The following is a 21,916-nucleotide window of genomic DNA, read 5'->3' on the forward strand; positions in this document are numbered from 1 at the left end:
GCTGATGGCAATACTTAAATCACAATCAATCTTAATTGTTTTTCTACTTTCCTTCCTCCTCCTCCACTTCTATCTCTCCACTCCTCAACCAACCACCACCACCATTACCACCGTCACCTCCTCCGATCCAATGTATTTATGGTGTGAATCGATCAGATTTTTTTAAAAAATAAAGCTGAATAGACCTAGATCCACAAGGCTGCAAGCTCGACTGAAGCATCATCATTAAATGGGCGTTTTATTGGTGGTTAGCGGAGAAGTATCTGCTAACAGTGATTGATGCAATTGAGGAAGAACCAGTCGTTATTGAGGAAACGTTTCTATTACAGGGATAAAATAACGATGTTAAAATGATGTTGCGTAGGTGATCAAAAGCTATAACCCTGAGTTGAATGTGCACCCTATTTTGGAAGAATCTTATAACATTGGGTACTTTCTTTTTTTACTGTCTTTAATGTATGTTCTACATAGTTGTTTTGATTACAAAACCTTGTGCCTAGGTATAACATTGAACTTTGTTGAAATAAAAATTGTTCTAAGGGAGGGGACAAAAGCACATATCGGAAAAGGTTGCGGCTAAGGTTGATAAAGAGAGATTTGATTGTCTTGTTGTTGTACCTGGCTTTGGAAGGGACTCGTTTCTTCTATTGTGCTTTTTCTTTGTTCAGTTCAAATTTCTATATGAATTAGTTTATGACTGTTCATTCCAAATATCCAACCGAGTTTTACTATAGCCATGTAAGTATAGGTCAATATTTATTCTGGGAGCTTGCTGAGCTTTTCTAGTTCTAGACACTTCCGCTGATCCTTATCATCGCTTTCTTACAAGTTATCAGAAGTTTAGAACACGAACATGTGTGAGAAGGCACTTCATCTTCTACTATGCCCAAAACACTCACATGTGAACTCTATCTCTTGGATCCTTCAAAATCTGCACTTAATTTGTTTTGTTATCTATGTTGGTGTATCTGGAAATGTCGTAACATGCTTGTTTTTTAGCAGATATATCAAACAGAAGTGGAAGTGATTACTGCAGCGATGAGTTCTTATGCAGATTTTCTGAGCTCAAATCCAACGCTCCATAATTCATCTACTGCCAGTGCCATTGTCCCTCACTCTATTGTTTCATTGCTGCCCCAGCCAGGTATTATTAGAATTATGTATGATGCTGCTACTTGTTCCTTGTATCATTGTGGTTTTGTTGGTGCGGTAGCTATGGATTCAAATGGTGCTATTATTCGTCGGTTTACTGCTCATTATCGTCACATTTGGGATCCGGGTATGTTAGAATTTTTGGGTTTTCAAGAATCTTTGGTATGGGCTCGTTCTTGTGGCTGGTTTCAGGTTATCATAGCTGGAGACGCTCTTCAAGTTTCGCAATCTGTTAATTCGCTACAGCCTGTGGCTTACAGATCTTGGAAAATTTGTCAAGATATTCGCTGTCTCAGAAACTCTTTTACTTATTGCTCTATTCAGTTTGTTAGTCGTCGTTTTAATGTGTTAGCTCATAACTTAACTGCTTCGGCAAAATAAGTATTTCTTGCTTCTTTGTAAATTGGATACCGCAGTATGTTATTTGGGTTCAATATATATAATATTGCTGCTATTGACACAAAAAAGTAAAGGTCCATTTAAATTTAAATATTCGTAAAGGGCATATATACCTTGGTCAAAAAGATCAGGGATACATTTATACTTTTTACTAAACGACAATTATAACTCCAAAATCCACTCTCGACGACACGAGATCTTCAGGAACATTCACGATACACAAAACTTAAAAAACAGCGGCAAGTAGACTACTGATACACTCATACACACCATTATCATACAGTCTCGCCACCACCAAATTCAACCATGGCGACAACCGCAACAAACTCCGACCCGTTCTCTTCACTCTTCTCACAAACAAACTCCCGCATACCAGACGACACCGTATTCTACACAATTTTCCCCGACGCCACTTTATCAAACACCTTCACCACATCATCAACGCCGTCTCTCTCTCTCCAATCACTCCACCTCGAAATCCTCAACTTAATCTCGCCGTTCACCGCCTCATACATATGGCAGCACGAGCCGTTTTCCCTCTCAATCGCCGCACTTCCGCCGCTCCCCCACCTCCACGGCAGCCTCCGCTTCGGTGACAATATTGAGGACGAGTGGTTCACTGTTTACCTTCTGTTTCTAATCTCCAACCGCTTCCCGAATCTGTCCATTCGCGTGTGGGATAACGACGGTGAGTTTCTTCTTATTGAAGCTGCGTTTCATCTCCCTCGTTGGATTGACCCTGACACGTCAGCTAATCGTGTTTTTATTCGCGGTGGGAGTCTTCGTATTGTGCCGAAGAGTAAATTAGCTAACCCTAGTTTGATTGATTCTTTGAAGTTTTTAATTTATTATGAGAATGAGTCTATAGCTGCTGAGAATATTCAAAATGCTGTTAAGAATAGGATTTCGGGTTATCCGGAAAAAGCTAGAGAGAATATGCATCATGTTAGGGTAAGGCTTCCGGTATCGGTAGCGCAGGTTTTAAAATACGAGCCGTGTTTGATTTCCTTAGCTGCCGAGGGTTTTTACGATAGAGATATTGATACGATGAAATATGCTGCGAAAATGGAGAGGTTTTTGAGTAAAGGAAGAGAGGAAGAATTGGTATGTGTTACTGTTGTGATGTCTAAGCCAATGTATGCGCAGTTAATGCAGCAGAAATTTGTGGCGCCCAAGTGTTATCCGATGCCGAATAGAAGTGATGATGTGGAGGGGTTTATGGAGGCCGAGTTGGGGATGAAGATTGCTTGTGGATTTGAAATGGTGTATCAATTGAGGAGAAAGGACGGGGAAGAAGGGAAAGGGAGTAGTTGGATTAAGTATAAGGAGAGTTTGGAGAAAAGTGGGTTTTTTGAAGGATTGTTGCCGGGCTCAAAGGAGTATAAGAGATTGATGGACAAGGCTGAGGAGTATTATCAAAACAGTAAATTGTTTTCCGGGGCTAGGTATACTTTTTTTCTCTGAGAAGTTTCTTTGGTTCACCGTTCACGTTTTATTTGTGTTTTGTCTTGTTTATATGTTCATGAAGTTTAGAATAACTCGCTTTAGTGATGGGTTGGAGATTAAATACTATTATAGGTGCAAGCATGGTTGGCTAACCTTATAATTATGAACTGAATAGCTGGTAAAAGTAAATTTGTTTGTGGAGTTACTTATGTATTTTATGTGGAAGTTAGTACGACGGTGAATTTATTGGTCTGTCAAGATCTGCTATGTCTTTAGAATCACGTTAGATAGCTGTGGTTGGTTTCACGTATCAGAAAATGGAGTAGGATTTCTGCCACATCATCACGTTAAAGGCCTATGCTTTGCCTTGACTTTTCAGAATCATTTTTCTGTGGCAGTGAATTCTTCTTGAGAATATTCGGCAGACATCTAATAAATTTGTCAATATTTGTAGGGAATTCGAACATGCTTGTTTCTATGTTTTTTTCGTTGTTGAGAAAACGCGTGTTTCTTTGTTTCTCGCTGTTAAAAAATAGTAACTATCATGCTGTCATTGCAGTGAAATGATGAGTGCTCCAGTTAGGCGAATTGATGAGATTCTTGCTATACCACATTCAGCTGATGATTTCAAGAATCAGAAGATTCCACCTTCTGATGACGATTCTTGGCTTTACAATGGAGAGAACGAGTTGAACGCTGGTCTTCAAGAGAGACAAAAAGAAATGGATCTTTATAATGCTAAACACAAAAGCAAACAGAAGTTGAAAGAACCAGAAGATGTGGGTCCTTCTTCTGATGCCGACTTCAGTGATTTTGATCTTGGTGATATTGCAAAACACATGCAAGCATTTGTAGATAAGGTGTCAAGCTTCAAGGGAGCAGAGGTTCCAGAAAACAGGTTTGTTATCAGTTGAGATCAAGATTACTGCAAATTGCCCTTTGAGTTGTTTATAGCTGTTAATTTTGATGTTAAAATATGTCATTTTATCCACCAAAGGAACATGAAAGACGTGGACCTTGATGTGGACCAATTCCTTAAAGACATGGAATCAGTGATGAATCGCCATGATGCTGAAGATAATGCTAGTGATGTTGATGCTGAAGCAGCATCCTCATCAGACATGGACTTTGGTACGTATTATTTTCCCATATGTTAGTTTATCAAGCGCAGTTTTTGTGAGATCTTGAGAATCATTATCCAATTGCACCTTCAAGCTTTGAATATAGTTTATTTAGGTCAGGATCTGTAACAAATTTGTTCAACTTCTCTTCCCTATGAAAAAATGCTATCAATGTTTCTAAAACATTGATGGTTTATTTATGTCAGTGATGGCTGGTTGAGAATATGTGCTTTATTACTTTCTCATTTATGCAGACATGTGGGTCTAAACATGGCAGTTCAAAAGTGCAGGCCTCTATGCTCAATTTTATTTTCGTTCTTGTACTTACACGAACACGACTGACGTTTGCAGATGAGTCTGAAGATGGCAGTGATATTATGGGATCTTCTGAGAATATTGAAGGAGAGGACACTTTCTTACCTGCCTACTCAGATGCTCTTGATAACGAACTGAATAATACCACTCTTAGGAAGAGCTTTGTACGTGCAAATGATAATACCAGCAAAAATGAGGTAATTTTATCACCTTTTCCAGGTAGAAGTATTTTGTTTTCTTCAGTTTTGTTTATGACTTTTGTGTACAAAGTGGCAAATTGTCATATCTAGGGGCGAGCATTTGGTGAACTGAATTTTTTTCTCAAAAATGACCAAACAGATCGTCCAAATGCTCAAAACTGAAAATTGACCGACTTTACACTTTAACCAAAACAGGGGAAAATAAATCAAAACTGAACCAACAAAAACTGAAAAAGGTTGGAATATCAGTCAGGTAGGTAAATACCAACATAAGTAATAATTGTAAACAAATAAATATTCGATTATTCGGCTGGTTTGGTTAATTTTGGTTTTCAAAGTTCAAACCGAATTGAAAACTGAAAAAAAAGAAAACGTCAAAACCGAAACCGAACTAAACTAACTTATCACTGAACCCAACCGGGCAAATTATCTGTTCAATCTGTTAATTCGATTGGTCGGTTAATTTGTTCAGTCGCTGTTTTTGCTCACCTCCAATCCATTTGCAACTTCGATTTTATCAGAAAAATGTCATTCATAAACTTATTTTCATTTAGGGAACATCAAAGGATGGGGACATGGATGCAGATTTTACTCCTGTGGATGTGGATGTTAACCTAGTGAAGAGCCTTCTTGATTCTTTTTCTTCCCAACAAGGTGAAGCTGGTCCTGCTTCCAATCTACTTGGGCTCATGGGTCTACGGCTCCCACGAGATGACAACAAAGGCAAATGAAGCTATGTTACAGTCTCCTTTTCTCTCATGCAAGATAGGGGCACAGGGGCAGGATTTTGTAAGGTAACCCGGTTGCACAACTTTAATTACCGAATCCTTCTTAAATTAGACTATTTATGTTCTTTCTATAAAGATACGAGCACCGGATGATGTAAATAGCGGCACCAGGCCATGAGTTTATAGTCTCTCCTTGTATTTTATAGTCAAAATTACGTGCTGTTTATGGGTGAAACCAGAAAACAGCGGGATAGTGCTGCAGCTTGTGGGTTTCCGACTTGGGCATAATTTTGGCGGGCTCTGATCGAAAACTTCCCGGAAATATCAGCCTAGCTTACGTGCTTCGAATTTTGATTTAGTTGATTTCTGCATCAATTATTTGAATGGAGTCATTGTGTATTCTATTGTGCTTGTAACTAAACTATTCATGTGGAAAATGATTGTGCCTGTAATTATAATGATGCATAATGAGTTGATTTGGCTTTTCAAAAAGTGATCCATTGTGGAAGTGGTTTTTAACAAATGGGGTATTCAGTATCATATCAAGGAATGTAATCATTTCCCATTAATATTGTTTCACACATCAACTAATTTTAAACCTTATTTCAGGGTATTTATCTCTTTTTTATTGAACAAAGGATCACTTTACCCCCTGAACTTGGCACAAAGTATCAAAAACGTCCAAATTAGCAAAACGGGATCACTTTTACCCTGAACTTGTAAAAAATGGTACAAAACCCCCCCTCCCCACTCTCACCAAAGAGAGTGAGATACACTCTCCGGTTTTGATGGTGGTTTCGGTTTTCTAAGGTGGTTTTTGATAAAAAAAAAGTTTAAAATGGTCCTTATTGTTTTTAAATATTTTAAATTAATACCTAATAATTAAAAAAAAAAAATTAATCCCTTTAATTTAAAACTTTATATCACAAATTAACCCACAAATTTCATTACATACAACAAATTAACCCTCAAATTAATTTTTTTTTAATTTTTTTTCTAAAAAAAAAACAGACCCGGGGTCTGTTCTTCTTCCTCAAGAACAGACCCCATGGATCTGTTCTTGAGGAAGAACAGACCCCATGGATCTGTTCTTGAGGAAGAACAGATCCAGGTCTGTTCTTGGAAGAACAGACCGCGTCTGTTCTTAAGAGCAGACGCGGCGGTCTGTTCTTTGAAGAACAGACCCAGATCTGTTCTTTGAAGAACAGATCTGGTCTGTTCTTCAAAGAACAGACGCCGGAGCTGCTGCTCCTCTTCTTCTCCGGCGAGGAGCTCTTCCTCGCCGGAAATTTAAAAAAAATTGATTTTTTTTCTGAAAAAAAGTTCAAAAAGGCCCCTAGATTAATTAGGAGTTAATTATGATTAATTGGTATTTTAGAATCTCACTCTCCAATTTAGTGCCACATCAGCATTGGGGGGGTTTTTGAATCGGTTTTGCCAAGTTCGGGGTAAAAGTGATCCGGTTTTGCTAATTTGGACGTTTTTGATATTTTGCGCCAAGTTCGGGGGGTAAAATGATCCTTCGTTCCTTTTTTATTCTTAAGTAAGTCCCCGAGAGGGCTTAATACATATTGTAGTTAGGGTATGGATCGGTTTGAATAGTTTAGCATTAGTATGTTAATCTAACTTAATTATATCGAATTATGCTGTTTTCAAATCAAAATTAAATTAAAAAGATATTATATGATTAAATTTATGTGGTCTGTTTTTAATTAATTTAGTTTGAATCATCACTCAAATAATTAACGGTTTATTTATTAAATTTTACTATTAAAATTATGTAAATTACTTATCATATACACTTATTTAAAAGTTATCTTATTTATCATAAAGGAATAATAATGGCTACTAAACAAAATAGAAACTTTTGTATATAATATCAAATCAATAATCACATTTTAAAAGTTTTAAATTAAAATTAAGATTTTAACTAAATTTGATTAATCCAATTGATTTAGTTTTATTCATCAAAAACAAAAATCAAATCAGTGGAGAATCTTTATTGTTTTTCTTTCCGAGGAGTATATGAAGGAGAAACAAAAACCGCATGAGATTCTTTTTTCTTTTCTCTTAAAGAGTAGAATATTCATTCTTGTTTGAACTTAAAACAGACCAAAACCTTGATTATCGTAAACTCTGTTGACTTGTAATAAAAAAATTCTACATAGCCTTTGTTATTGAAAATATTAAAAGGAAAAAGTTATACAGGGTCAGAAAATTATTCAAATTGGAGATTGTCTATGATCATTGACTTATTAAGTTTACGATCATGGGCTACCTTGTAGTTACAGCTGGTCTGTTTGAATAAATGAAGTTGTTGTTTGAGTAATGCTATATAACCCTCTTTTTTAACCCACCTTCTTTAACCCATTTGACGTGGAAACAAATTAGTGGATGCATTAAAAGTTGTTTTTTGAGATATACACTTTTAGAGGGGAATTGGACGAATTAAATGTTGCCACGTAAGGAGGGACAATGAAGGAGGTACAAAATGGTGGGTTAAATAGCATTTTTCTTGTTCTTTATGATTCTGGAAAATACGGATACGATTGCAAATTAGAAATCTATGATTTGTTTTTTATTATCCGAGAGAGAGCGTTTATGAAAAATTTTGATTTAGCAGTTTGCTGCCTAGCAAAGCTAGTAGAATATTTTTGATCAAACTTCAAATAATTTGACCATAACTTATTTTTTTTACACGGTCTGCGATCATGTGTAGATTTCACAATCGTACTGCACAATTTCTCGAATATTCACTTCAAACATAGCATTCTCATTAAACTTTGAAACCATTAGTCAATTAAGTTGTAATTTTTTTTTTGGAAACAAAGAGAGGTCAAGGCCAAAGAAACTAAGATCTACACATTTTAGGGAACGAAACACCAACAATGTCGTCCCTAATAAAATCAGATATATCAGCATGCATTCCTTCATAAATAATCAACCCTCGATCTTGAGAGAACTCTAGATTAGCCATCCAGTCAGCACAACGATTGCCTTCCCTGTGAGTGTGTCTGATACGAATATTCCAGTTTCTATTCAAAAGATTTCTGATCGCAGTAAAAAAAATTGATATTTTTATTTATATTCATCAAAATAGATATATGCATTAAATAGTCCAATAAGATAGATATTTTAATACAATCATGTGCCGGAGAATAATCTCCGACCTAAAATTGCCATTATATGTCAAGATTTAAAAATGATGTTTAAATCCTATTTTTACAAAAGATAAGAAATTGCAAATAACTAAAAAAAAAATTATTCCTTCTTAATTTGAAAATATTTATCTTCTTTCTTTTTTCTCCATTCAATTTTAATTTTATTAACTCTTCATAGTTTTTCAGTTGAATATATTATAATCTCAATTGACTTTATCATCTTAAATTTTATACGTAATTTTTTAGTTGAATTTATTATCTCAATTGACTTTCTCATTTTAATTGATCATGTCGAACTCAATGCATATTCGAGCAAATATATATTATCAATCGGATAATAGTTCCTTTCAACTAAATAAAAAAGTTTGTGCAATAATTTCCTTATAGGCGCATAATTAAAAATCGATAATATAAGATCTAATCCTATCCTTACGTTGAAAACTGATCAATTTTAACCTATTTTGTATTTTTTTTAATGGTTAATAATCACTTGTGGTCCCTAACGTTTGGATCTATAATCACTAAATCCTCTGATGTTTAAAAACGATCACTAAACTCCTTGATTTTGGTGACGGCTTTCGCTAAACCCCCTGAGCCCAAAGATCGGCGATTTTTTCAAAAAACGATAACGTGACGGCGACTTTTTCATGTTAGACCCAACAGAAACCCGTCCCTATGTTAGGTGTCAGCTGACACCTCGTCAAAAATTCAGAATACCCAAAAATTTAATAATATTTAAAAATTAATCCAACCCTATAATTAAAACCAACAAAAAGAAACGATGTTTGAACTTACTTATACACTCCTATAAGCAATCAAATTCGCTGATTTATTAATAAAAAGATAAACACTGTCTAACTTGTTAAAAAGAGATTTGGTATTTCTACAAGGCCTAATATCTTATAAAACCCCAACCTTATAGCCTCATTTCGATCAAATCCCGACGTTAAAAACTTGTTAATTTTATCCCATTTCGCATTTTATTTTTTCAATTGATGATGTAATATATTTTGTTACCGTGTCAAGTTAATCGTATATTTAAATTCCATCTCATACATGTTTTATGGAAAATATAATGCACTCATTTTCCATAAAAAAACTTAAATATTCAGAATTCAAATACAAAAACTAAATTATAGCCAGATAAATTAAATTTTTAAAATACAGAGACATTGAGCGTGAACTTAAAAATAATAGACTATAGAACTCATATTTTTATTAATAAATCATGAAATATTTACTGGAGCTCAAATAGTAGAAGCACTGGACAATATTCCATTAAATCATGGGTTCATTCGTCCCACAAGTATTTTTCTTCTCCAGTTATATACTAAAAAAAAAGGCATGAAATTTTCAAAATATTTATGAGCCATACTTTTAATTTTTGCACATTTTTGAGTGCAGGCCTTTTATGTGGTGTTTGATAAGATTACGTAGACAACAGTAAATAACCAAAACCCAACTGACCTATTCTCATCTCTCTATATATCCCTTTCTTAAATTGACTAAATTCCCAAACTGGATTTTGAAAAAAATGGTTTCATCTTCCTCCTCACTACAATTATTGAAGCACGAGCTTCCAGTTCACCAAGATTCTTTTCATCTCACCGGCGATGTCAAAACCGGTCTCGTTCTCGTCGACCTGGTTAATGGCTTCTGCACCGTCGGCGCCGGAAACTTGGTAATTCCTTTTTTCTTATTCCTCCGGTGATAATGCTATTATATTTGTATACATTTATATAATTTTGTTGGGTTTTTGAAATCAGGCTCCGACACAGCCGGACAAGCAAATTTCAACAATGGTTGAAGAATCAGTAAAGCTTGCCAGAATTTTCTGCGACAACAAATGGCCGGTTTTTGCTTTTCTTGATTCTCATCATCCTGATATTCCCGAAATCCCTTACCCTCGTCACTGTATTGCCGGAACCGATGAGGCTAATCTTGTTCCCGGTGTGTTTTATTCTTTTTTTTGTTGGAGAAATGTAATTATGTTTTTGTTCATTGTTTTGATTTTTTTTTTGTGTAATTTGCAGAATTACAGTGGCTGGAGAATGAAGATAATGTGACTCTCCGGCGAAAGGATTGCCTTGACGGGTTTCTTGGTTCAATTCAGGAAGATGGTTCCAATTTGTTTGTGGATTGGGTTAAAAACAATCAGATCAAAATTGTATGTTCTTTAGAGTTTATTTTTTATTATTTACCTTTGGATTTTCAGAATTTATTAGCTAGTCTATGTTTAATTCATGTATCAATCCAATTGGAAGCTAAGCAGCACGAATACTTCATTAAATTAACGTTTTCCGTTTCAGAAATGTGTCGGAAATTTGGCATTTCGGACACAAAATTTCATTTTTAACATAAAAAACATTAAATTAACACCGTTTCGCCTTGTACGTGTTCGTGTCCAAGTGTCATGATTTCAGTATCTATGTCCGTGCTACTTAGATTAGATGTAAAAAAATCTTACACATCTTTTACTCACTCTTCATTTTCTAGTATCTTTGGTCCATAAATAAGATATAGATCGTGTCTGGGTAAAAGTTTCTCGGGTTTTCATGTCATGGACTGATTGGAGTTACTGTGTTGCTGAAGGTATTGGTGGTAGGGATATGCACGGATCTGTGCGTGTTGGATCTTATTGGTTCGGCTTTATCTGCTAGAAATCGTGGTATGCTTCTTCCGCTCGAGGATGTGATCGTGTATTCTCGAGCCTGTGCAACTTTTGATCTTCCGGTTCATGTTGCCAGAACTCTCAAAAATGCGATTCCGCATCCACAGGTATTCGATTTCAATAAGTTTTGAAGTGTAAACCTATTTCTGTTAGTTAATTGCTAATTTTGTCCTGTTTCTTTTGTTGTTTATGATTTGCTTACTCAAGTTTGCAGTCTACGGCACTGCCCCATAAAATATATACAAATTGCTTATTTGTTTATGTGCAAAGTTGACTAGAAAAACAAAATTCAAGAGTTGACTTATTATTTTTTTAATTCAATTTGCTTCTAGGAAGAATTGCAGTCTGTTGCAATGAGATTATATTAATGCAAGCACATGTCGGCATGACATATTTCGAAGCAGAGTCAAATCTAAGGGGTAGGTTAGCGGTTGCCTTTGGCCGCTAGTCACTGGTTGTTTCCGGTGGTCTTCTACCCCATTTTTTCTTTAATCGTCTCACCCTGACCCTAATCTCTAGTCACCGGCCGTTTTTTTTCTCTTTTACCTTTCTTAGTTTTGCAATGAAATTATAATAATGCAAAATCACATGTATTTTCAAGCAGAGTCAGAATTAAGGGATAGGGTGAGCGGCCGTATCTGGCAGTAGCTAACAACCAGTAGTGTTATTTTTTCCTTGAATCGTCTCATCCCGACCCTAATCTCCAGTCACCGGCTACTTTCATTCTCTCTTTACCTTTGATTTATTTTTTTAATTCCGCTACTGGAGTTTCCGCAAGTTTGTCTAGTGCTACACTGAAACGAGAAATGTTGAAACCAATATAACGAAACAGTATTTTTCTTTAACGAGAATAGGGCATAAAATACAAAGTTTTGCAGTTAAATAAGCCTTTTTGAATACAGTGACGAAAAGTTGGAATGTAGAGTTCGATAAGTTCTCAACGTGTTTTATATTTTCTTTACGGCAGGAGCTGATGCATCACATAGGGCTTTACATGGCCACAGCAAGAGGAGCCAAAGTAGTATCAGAAGTCTCATTTAGTACAGTGAAAAGACTGTGATCGTCACCCATCGTCAAATCTCTGCTGCCGGTGTTAGACTTTGTCCTATAGCTATCGGACCGTATTGAACCTTTTAAATAGATGTTAAGCAAATTTTCTATTAGCTAATTTATGTAAATGATTGCATCACTTGTAAAATGCGAGCTGAATTATCAAAAGTTATTCTGACTGCATATGTTCAGGATAATGAGAAGTATATAATTATATTTAGATTTTCATTTGCTCTGTAAATCTACTTTTTGGGAAGCGATTAAATTCAGACATTACTTGTTGGGAGAGAATCAACATATTGAGAGAATCCAACTATAGGCTATGTGTGAAATGTAAAATTATAGATTTGACACTACGCTTAATAGAAAATTTCGAAGTAACGAAGAAGTAGATAGACCATAATCGGATTTGGGAATTCCAGAAGAGGAGTTTATATGTTCTTTTTATTTATGTACTCGTATATTTTTTTTAATTAAAATTTTGATTGCACATTAATAAATAAAATATAACTTTTTAAAAGGAATTAGTAAACTGAAAGTGACTTGTGAACAAACTGATTTTACAGATCTTCACTAAAGTCCAATTACAAAAAGCCATACCAAACAAAACTGAAAAAGACTACCTTTTTTTTGTTTTAATTTGAAGTATGTTTCATTCAGCTGTATAATTTATTCATTTTTGAATTGAAACATTGATTGCGTCTAACTAATCTTATATATTAATCATATTACCATTTGTATTCTAAAAATTGTTAATCAAAATACCGGTCACATAAGCAAATTTTAATCTAACATAACAGCAATAATCATTAAATTAAAAAATCAAACAAAAAGGTCATTACAGTCCTTGAATTTGTAAGTCAGTGTCACTTAACTTACATTCAGTCATTTTAATCAACTAGTTTCGCATTACGTGCTATGCACGTGGCTCGTAACGTAACTCGTCAATGAACATATTAAATTTATTATAATTATATCAATTTTTTATTTATAATTAATATTAAATTAGTTAAGAATTTTTGTAAAATTAAATATAATATATTCGATTATCAAATTTTTTTCCATACTAAATTTATTCTTCTTTTGGTTTTATAATAACCATAATAACCATAATTAATTTAATTTTATTAATAATATCTTTAAAAATAATAAAATAAAAATTTAAATAATAATATATTGACCAAATACAGTATTTTAATTTTGTAGTTCAATCAAACTAAAAGATAGGTATTCCTACTAATTTGGAGACAATTTAGTTATTTTTTACATACTAAAAGCTAAATTGGAGATAATTTAGCTACCTATTCTAATTAGGACTTTAATTACAATAGTGATTAATTAAATAATTAATTAGTTAATGACCATAAAACCTTTATTTAGTAGTAAACTGAAAAGGATTATTCAGTAAATTTGCTTGTCCCCCCCATCCGTGCTTTTATATATAGTACTAGTGTTCGCCACGTGCTACGCACGTGAGCGACATTTACATGACCCGTTATATATTATAATAATAATAATAAAATTATGAGATGAATTATTTAATTTTTATTTGTTATTCCAATTTTAAATAATAGTTTGTAATTAAATAGTTCTATATTTTAGTGTAGTGGGATGTTAAATTTCACAATACAATTATTTATATCTAATTAAGAACAAAATTGAACAAATGTTTTTTTAGAAGAAAATTGAACAATTGTTATTATTCAGTTGTTGATATGAAAAAACAGATAATTCAATACTTACCAAATATTTATATGACTCGTTAAATTTATTAAATATTAACTATTTATAAAATATAATTTTTTAGATTGTAATAAACTATTAGAATTTTTTATTTTATTTTAAGTAAAATCGTAACACATGAGAGAATTTATAGGACCCGTTATATATATGAAATATAATAAAGGAGGAAAATATTTTGATTTTTTGGTAAAGTTGAATGCAAATTTCAAAATAAAATAAATCATAAAATAAAAAAAATGAATTATTTCTTCATAAGCCAATAGCTTATAACGTATTCGACTTAATTACCAAATTCTGAAAATAATTATGTGAACACTTAATTTATAACGTATAATAAATAAAAGGGTTAATTCCTAAAAAAATCACGAACTTTACACGAAGTTTCATTTTAATCATGAACTTTAAAAGTTGTCATTTAAAGGCACGCACTTTCATTTTATTTCAAATCTATCGTTAAAGTAAAATCCGGTGTATTTTATCGAACCAAAAATTCCTAATCCTATATACTCTAACTAAAAGATAATAAAATTTAATGTCGATTTATAATTTGGGTCGTTCATTAATGGTTTATTGAAAAATTTAGTCAACAAAAATACGCTGAAATGATAGATTTGAAACAAAATGAAAATTCGTGCCTTTAAATATACTTTTAAAGGTCATAATTAAAATTTCGTGTAAATTTCGTGATTTTTTTAGGAATTAATCCTAAATAAAATGAATTAACAACGAATGTAAGAAAAATAGAGAAACTAACATATGTGAACAATTATTAAATTGTATTGATAGGAAACAAACTCTTTCCTCTAATTCAATCTCACGAGATTCCACTAACAATTATAAGTGTAGCCATGCATTCTTTTCATTATAAACTTTACAATGAGAAAAGTTTATCATGACGCCGTTACAATTACCAATATTTATATTCTTTCGTATGAGAGTTATATTTGTATTCTATATCTGAATTAGAATTTTTTTAGTTATTTTTTTGTTAGAGTTAAATTTAGACTTATCTTCGTAAGTTATTTAGCTTTTCATATTGTTACAATTTGTTTAACGTACAAACACCAATTATTCTTTATATTATATTTAATTTAATTTTTTTATTAGCTTTATCTTTTCGATTAATTATTATATTAGTTTTTTTTAATTATAAATTATACCCTTAATGAAACCTATTATCGTAATTTTGCATGTCCCCCCCCCTTCCCACATATAAGATAGTTATAGATAGATTATAGATAGATAAATTAGTGATAATAGTCTCTAATTTTAGGTCAATTAACCTCAAATTAGGTCACCGCAGTCCGCAAATGCGTTCATTTTATATAATTTGGGGTTAATTGAAGTAAAATAAGAGAGTATCGTCCTAATTGATTAAAATTCATAAGTGTGAGTTAGTCGATCCTGACGATATGCAAGTCCAGGGACTGCCGTAATTATTTGCTAAAAAGAAATTTTATGATGGGAATGCAGAAATGTAAACTACTATGTCAAAATCAATTTGAAACTTCAACTTCTTAAAATACAATAAAACAAGTTGAACAATAAATAAATCAAATTCAAGAATCAAATAACTAACAAACAGAAACCAGATTACAAATTCGCTCCTGATTTAAAACCATTATATTTCCTCTGCAGAACAGGATGAACACAGGCGAAAAGCGACTGCTTTTGCCTTCTCGGTTTAATCCCGAAGATGAAAGATCGTAATGGAACCCGAGATCGGCTCTCTATTCGTTGCAGATCACCATTCTGTTGATTCTTCGATCCTGACAGCTTAAATTCGTCATTCAATTTCGCCAGAGTTTTTTCGAGTTCGAGCTGAAGAGTGGTTACATGATCCAAACCAGCCTGTAATTCATCTGCAACTTTATTATTCTCCTGTTTCATATTCAGAATCTCACCTTGGAATTTTGCAGCCTGATAGCTTGTAAATGTGAAATCATCATCTTCTGCACTTTCTTTCAATGCTGCGGTTATTTCTTCCTGAATTTCGCATAGCGATGAGAATCGGCTCTTCAGTTCGTCTTTTAGCTGCGCGCTTTTCTCTAACCAGACTCCCAATTCTGTGTAGATCTCTCGGAGATGCTTGTACAATGGCTTGGCGTCCGATTTCAGAGAATATTTATGGTTAGTACTGCTACTACTATCCTGCTTCTTTTTCTTCTCTTCGAGTTTCACGAGTTCTAATTGTAAGTCTTTGATTTCGTTTTCGAATTTCTGAATCTGATGGAATGTTGAACTGAATCTTAACCAGAAATCTAGATTCTCTTCTAGTACTTCATCGATGCTGCTTCGGAATTTTTCTTCCATTGCTGAAATTTCTGATTGCTCAAACAGAATTGCTTCTCTGTCGAATATTGAGGAATCTGTCAGGATAGATTTGTCAGATTCATCGTCTTCTCCGAAGCTTGTTTGGAGAAGACTCAGCTTCTGTCGTAAGAGTTTAATCTGTTCGTCTTTCTTTGCATTAGTACACTTCAGCTCTCTTAATTGTAGTGTTATATCGAATAGGCCGTCTCCATTTTTGTGGCTATCAGTTTCACCAAGCTTCTTCTTCGCATCCTTGTAGTTTCGAAGAGCTGTAGTGTACTCATCGAGTAGAAACTTTTCTCGATTTCCCATTCCGTTCGTGAACAAATGTTTCCAGTCTGGCTCATCATCTTGGTGTGTCTGTGTTTCAACAGAATCTGTAGTCTTTGGAGAAACTTGCTTATCGTCGGGATTTTCCTTCGTTATGGTATCATCAGATTTCACCGTAGAGTTGTCAGAATCTTTTATCTTTTCCTCTTCTGATATATCATCATTAGCCTTTTCGACCTGCCCTTGCTGCTTCGGCTTCTGTTGTTCATCGAAACTTTTGTCAGAATCCGGTGCACTTGTCTGTTCTTTGTGTGAAATGCCTGAAACCTGAACCTCATCAGGATTGATCATTTGTTCTTCTTTAACTTTCAACTCGGCCTCATGGGGTTCAGCAAGAGATTCCTTCGCGTTCCCGGGTTCTGCAACAGATTCTATTGCATTCCGGGGTTCTGCAACAGTTTCTTGTTCTTTGACCTCTTCCTGAGAATCCAATTTAGAAAGTTTGTCTATTCCTTCATTAGTTTTTCCGAGCGAGCCTTCTTGTTTGCTGACCTCACTCCGCGATCCAATTTCAACCAAAGATCCCCAATCTGATTGCACTGTGGTCTGAATCTCCTCATCGGGCTTAACATTATGCAGTTTCTCAGAGAGATGATCAAGATTAGAATGTGCTTCAGTAAAATGAGTTTGAAGGTTCTGATTCTGATGTTCAACATTTTGGTTTAATTCTTCAAGTCCAGATAATTTTTCCTCCATTTCCTTCAGCTTATCTCCTAAATCATTTTTCCCACTGATCAATGTTGCTTTATCCTCCTCCAGTGTTCCGATTTGTGCTTGAAGCTCATCTGTTTCCATTCTCAGTCTCCGTATAAGACCCGTTTGCGAAGAAACTGCAGCCTCTAAACTTATCACCTTATTCACAACCTCATCAATTTTCTCTGCCAGTTCTGATACACTGAGAGATTCAGTCGATCCAACATCAAAATGTTCGCTAATCTTCACTCGTAACACTTCCAATTCTTGATTGACCTCATCATTTTTTGCCTTGGCATCTTCCTGATTGACTTCACAATCTTTCGCCTTGGCATCTTCCTGAATGACCCCGCCATGCAAATAACCGTCTTTGAGAGACTTCAGCTTGGCTCGAGCATCATTGATCCTTCTGTTTTCGACCATTGCTTCTTCTGCAGACTTTTCTTGTTTCTCATGTAACTGAGTCAGTGTGTCCTGACATGATTTTAAAGCCGCGGATGCCATCAATGTCCGAGCCTCGTCATCTTCAATGACGGTGCCTGCACCAAATTCATCCTGCAAATTACAAACTTTCTCCTGCATTTCCGTGATTGTCTCTTCGATTTCCCAATACTTAGCTACTCCACCTTCATAAGAACTCTTCACAAACTCTTTCTCCGTTTGCAACGAAAGAATTTGTTTCTGAAGCCTGTCAATTTCCTGAAGCCCGTCAGGTTTACTCAAACCAGACTTGGAAACCGTACTCTGATTCTTCGATATCATTGGCTTCTTCGATTGCAATTTCCTCGAATCCGATGAGAAGATATTCCTCAAAGCTTTCGTAATTTTGGGGACTTTTGGAATATTCGCTTTCGAAGCTTCAGAAGGAACAACTTTCTTAGGGCCTGAAGAAGATGATTCATCTTCATCATCTTCCATCGCGAACTGAACTTGTTCTGGAAAAACAGAAGCAATGGTGTGATTAGCATTTTGCAGCTCTGTCGAAATGTGATCGTATCGTTCCGCTAATGCCCTGTAAGCTCTGTAAGATTCTTCCACAAAATGTATCAGCTCTGGCCTTTTCTTGTAGTACATTTCTGCTCTCTTTGCAAAAGAATCTCCATCTTCTTCTATAAGTTTGAGCGTAGTTTGAACTTTCTCTTCCATATCTGTCAAACCCCATATCTCTTGTCAGCAATTTTCCAAATCATTCAGCAGAATATAATTGAATAAGATACATTTTCAGAAATTATTCACAATAACTTGTTTCATACCCATTTAATCTATCTGAACAATTAGCACCTTTCTATGTAGTACGGAAACAGAAAATGCTAAACTGAATTACGCTAAAACAGACGAAAAACGCCCCAAACAGGAATAGCGAAACATATATATTTTTATAAGAATAGCTTAAGTTAAGGCTTTTCAGAAACATTTTTCGGAAACGAAATGCAGAAATGTACGACTGGAGAAGTTTTCGTGCAATATAGATTAGTCCTATAGACAATAATTATGTTCTGATAATAATTTAAGCAATGCATTGCTTTATATACATTTTTATGAGTTTGCAGAAACTTTGAATTGAAATTCAGAATTAAGGTCAAATAAGTTGAACCAGATGTTCTGGTTACAGATCAATCAAGCTGGTAAATATTTTTACACATCTGCAGAAAAATCTAATTCAAGAAAACTAAATCTTGCCCACATTTCATCCCAAAAAGTAAAAAATCATTCCAAATTGTATCTGATTTGACTTGAAATGCAAGAAATCAACAGAATGAATATGTTCCTCAGTAATCAAAATCTGAGGTATGCAATTCTCACCACCTATGTGGCACGAAAAAATATTCCAAATTGGATTGGATATGACTTGAAATGCAAGAAATCAACCGAATGAATATGATCCTCTGTAATTAATATCTGAGAAATGGAATTCTCACCACCTATATTGTACGAAAACTTATCGAGTGCTATATTTCAAAGCTCCGTTTCTAGAAACGCTTATAAAACTCTAAAACTTTATATTTATACCCTACTTTTGTAAATAGATATATAATTTCGCAAGTTTTTATTTCGGCGTTTTCATTTCGATATTTCCGTTTCCGTGCCTCATCGCTATTCGATATGATCAAATAATAGTAATATCATTGCAACATTAAAAAGAAAAACCATATAGATCTTGAATAAAAATGGAAAAATATAGGTACCTTGAAGATTTTGTTCGAGCCATTTAGATTGCTTAGTTCTGATATGGCTAGCCCACCACCATGAATAAGCATTACTTGCAGCTCTCTGCAACATTTTTGTCAATGCAGATTCAGAGAAACCATAGAATTTTGGTTGAAAAGGAAATAAAAAAAGAAAAGATTATGATTGAAACGTGCAACAAACAAAAGAGAAATGTGAATATGTGTGTGTTTTAAGACATTCTAATTATAGGATCATGGAGGGGAGCAATTTTCGCCTGCATTTACTTTTCAAACCTTCCTTTTTCAAAAGCTCATGCATGGAAACTTTTTTCTTTATCTAGATCCAAATTTTATCACTTTTACAAAAATTAATAAATTGAAAAAAACTAGAAAAAAAATATTTGATATATGTATTAAACTTCTTTTTTCACCATCAGAAAATTATATAAGATAAATAAAAAATTAAAAATTTACTAATTTGCACGGTTCGAGAGAATTTACGACAAATATTCATAACCAAATAAAAAACCAAATTTATTTTGGAAGGGGATATTTATAACCGTACCAAAAGTTGCTTTTGTTGGTTCATAAGATTTTATATTTCAGTATGGTTCGATCTGAAAACTTGATTCTTACATGTCAGTATGGATATGACTATAGAATCGTGAATTTTATTTTAGATCTATAATCATAAATAAACTTTTAAAAAATTAACAGATACTTCAATTAAGTATATGCAAACTCTCTTAATAAAAAAACAATATGCAAAAACTTTAATAAATTAATGCACCAAAATATATTTGCAAGACTTTATATCTATGACCACATAACGCAAGTTCGATTATATAATTTAAAATAAATAGACTGCTGGAAAAAATAAAGTTTTCCAAGCTGTATGCTTTAACTTTGTCAATTTCACCGTACCTGAGTTTGTAACTTTGTAATTGATTTGAAAATTCAACTTTATTCATAATGTAATATGAATGAATTATAAGTATAATTTTAAGTTACATTTTAAAATTATTATAAATTTTAAAATTATTAAAATAAATAATATTTATGTAGTGACTAGTAAAATATAAACTACTATAAAGTGGAATGATACTTGCCTTTCCAGGGTGTAGAGGGTACCTGGCCAGGCCTGGCTAACTACTTTTATTTGCTTAAAACACAAGCAATTGTCTAATCTGAAAAATCAACTCTTTAATTCAGAAAAAATTATTTATTACAATTTAGTCTGTCACCGACCAAAAATTATGTAGCCCTTTGAAGATTTGATACTTTTATTAGTTATAAGAAGCACGGAAACTTCGATGTAGTTGCATGTCCTGATTCAGAAACCGGAAATTTTTAGAAACTCACCATTTCCGTAAATAAAAAAAATATATAGTTATAAAAAAAAACCTAAAAAATTTTAACTTTTATGCGAGCAAGTGTGGAAGTAAAGAATAAGTTAAACAACCGCTCTTATGACAATCGGTCATTGATTATTTTATTTATTTTTGTCTATAATTTTAAGTATTTTATTTTATCTTTCTTCATTTATATGCTATTTTTTTGTTGTGCCGCTCTTTAAAATAAAATTATTTGATGAAATTTTAGGAGAAAATCATATTAAGCATAAAAGTAAATTTTAAATGTAATATCCTAAATTTTAATTTTTTTTTTTATATTATACTACTACTTACCAGATTTGGATTAATGAAGGAAGAAGTACATCTAAAGATAATAAATTTCTATTATTTTTAGAAGGTTCGTTCATGATTATTTGGTTGAGACATGAGTGGTCCTAAAAATGTTTGCTACTACCCATTATGGCCATAGTAGTTGATTGGTAAAATTAGTTTAAACTGACTGTCCTCATTTATAATTGAGTTTAAAACTGATTACGTACTTTTTCCGATTAATCTTAAATATCAATTTACACACATATTATTCTGTACAGTTACTAATCATGAATATTTTTATAAATTAATACTTTTCAAACTATAGTATATAATTTTGGGTTAATTGCAAATTAATACACAAACTTTACCCTAATTTGCAATTACAACACGAACTTTAAAACTTGGCAAATTGGTACACCGATTTTCATTTTTTGGCGAATTGATACACCAAACTGGAAAAACACTAACGTGGACCTTGTCATATACAGCCAAGTGTTGTTGTATGATTGGTCAGTGTACTAATTTGCCAAAAAAATGAAAGTTGGTGTATTAAGTTGCCAAGTTTCAAAGTTCGTGTTGTAATTGCAAATTACGGTAAAGTTCGTGTATTAATTTGCAATTAACCCTATAATTTTTATAAATTTATAGAGTCATTAATTTTATAATGTGAATGAAAATAATAACTAAATAAAACAATGAGATAACTTAGTCACCAGTCCACTACTAATAAAAAGTGGGACTTGTTTTGAAAAGATGAAC

The 21,916-nt window shown here is 33.4% G+C and overlaps 3 protein-coding genes across 3 annotated transcripts; 2 read left to right on the forward strand and 1 right to left on the reverse strand.

Moving 5' to 3' along the window:
• Positions 1 to 1,746: 1,746 nt before the first annotated feature.
• Positions 1,747 to 5,901, forward strand: LOC126656845 (protein ecdysoneless homolog). Its single transcript, XM_050351468.2, has 5 exons — positions 1,747 to 2,996; positions 3,557 to 3,895; positions 3,995 to 4,128; positions 4,470 to 4,630; positions 5,188 to 5,901. Exons 1-5 carry the CDS (start codon positions 1,858 to 1,860, stop codon positions 5,362 to 5,364), a joined length of 1,950 nt encoding a protein of 649 aa, XP_050207425.1. The 5' UTR covers positions 1,747 to 1,857; the 3' UTR covers positions 5,365 to 5,901.
• Positions 5,902 to 9,968: 4,067 nt separating this feature from the next.
• On the forward strand, positions 9,969 to 12,484 carry LOC126655686 (nicotinamidase 1). The gene is made up of 5 exons (XM_050349935.2): positions 9,969 to 10,203; positions 10,289 to 10,472; positions 10,556 to 10,689; positions 11,115 to 11,300; positions 12,161 to 12,484. Exons 1-5 carry the CDS (start codon positions 10,057 to 10,059, stop codon positions 12,251 to 12,253), a joined length of 744 nt encoding a protein of 247 aa, XP_050205892.1. The 5' UTR covers positions 9,969 to 10,056; the 3' UTR covers positions 12,254 to 12,484.
• Positions 12,485 to 15,474: 2,990 nt separating this feature from the next.
• On the reverse strand, positions 15,475 to 19,781 carry LOC126655684 (protein NETWORKED 2D). Its single transcript, XM_050349934.2, has 2 exons — positions 19,509 to 19,781; positions 15,475 to 18,470 (listed from the first exon to the last, which is right to left on the reverse strand). Exons 1-2 carry the CDS (start codon positions 19,600 to 19,602, stop codon positions 15,580 to 15,582), a joined length of 2,985 nt encoding a protein of 994 aa, XP_050205891.1. The 5' UTR covers positions 19,603 to 19,781; the 3' UTR covers positions 15,475 to 15,579.
• Between the last annotated feature and the right edge of the window lie 2,135 nt (positions 19,782 to 21,916).

The sequence above is a fragment of the Mercurialis annua genome, linkage group LG7 (assembly GCF_937616625.2).
Source record: "Mercurialis annua linkage group LG7, ddMerAnnu1.2, whole genome shotgun sequence".
Lineage (NCBI taxonomy): Eukaryota > Viridiplantae > Streptophyta > Magnoliopsida > Malpighiales > Euphorbiaceae > Mercurialis > Mercurialis annua.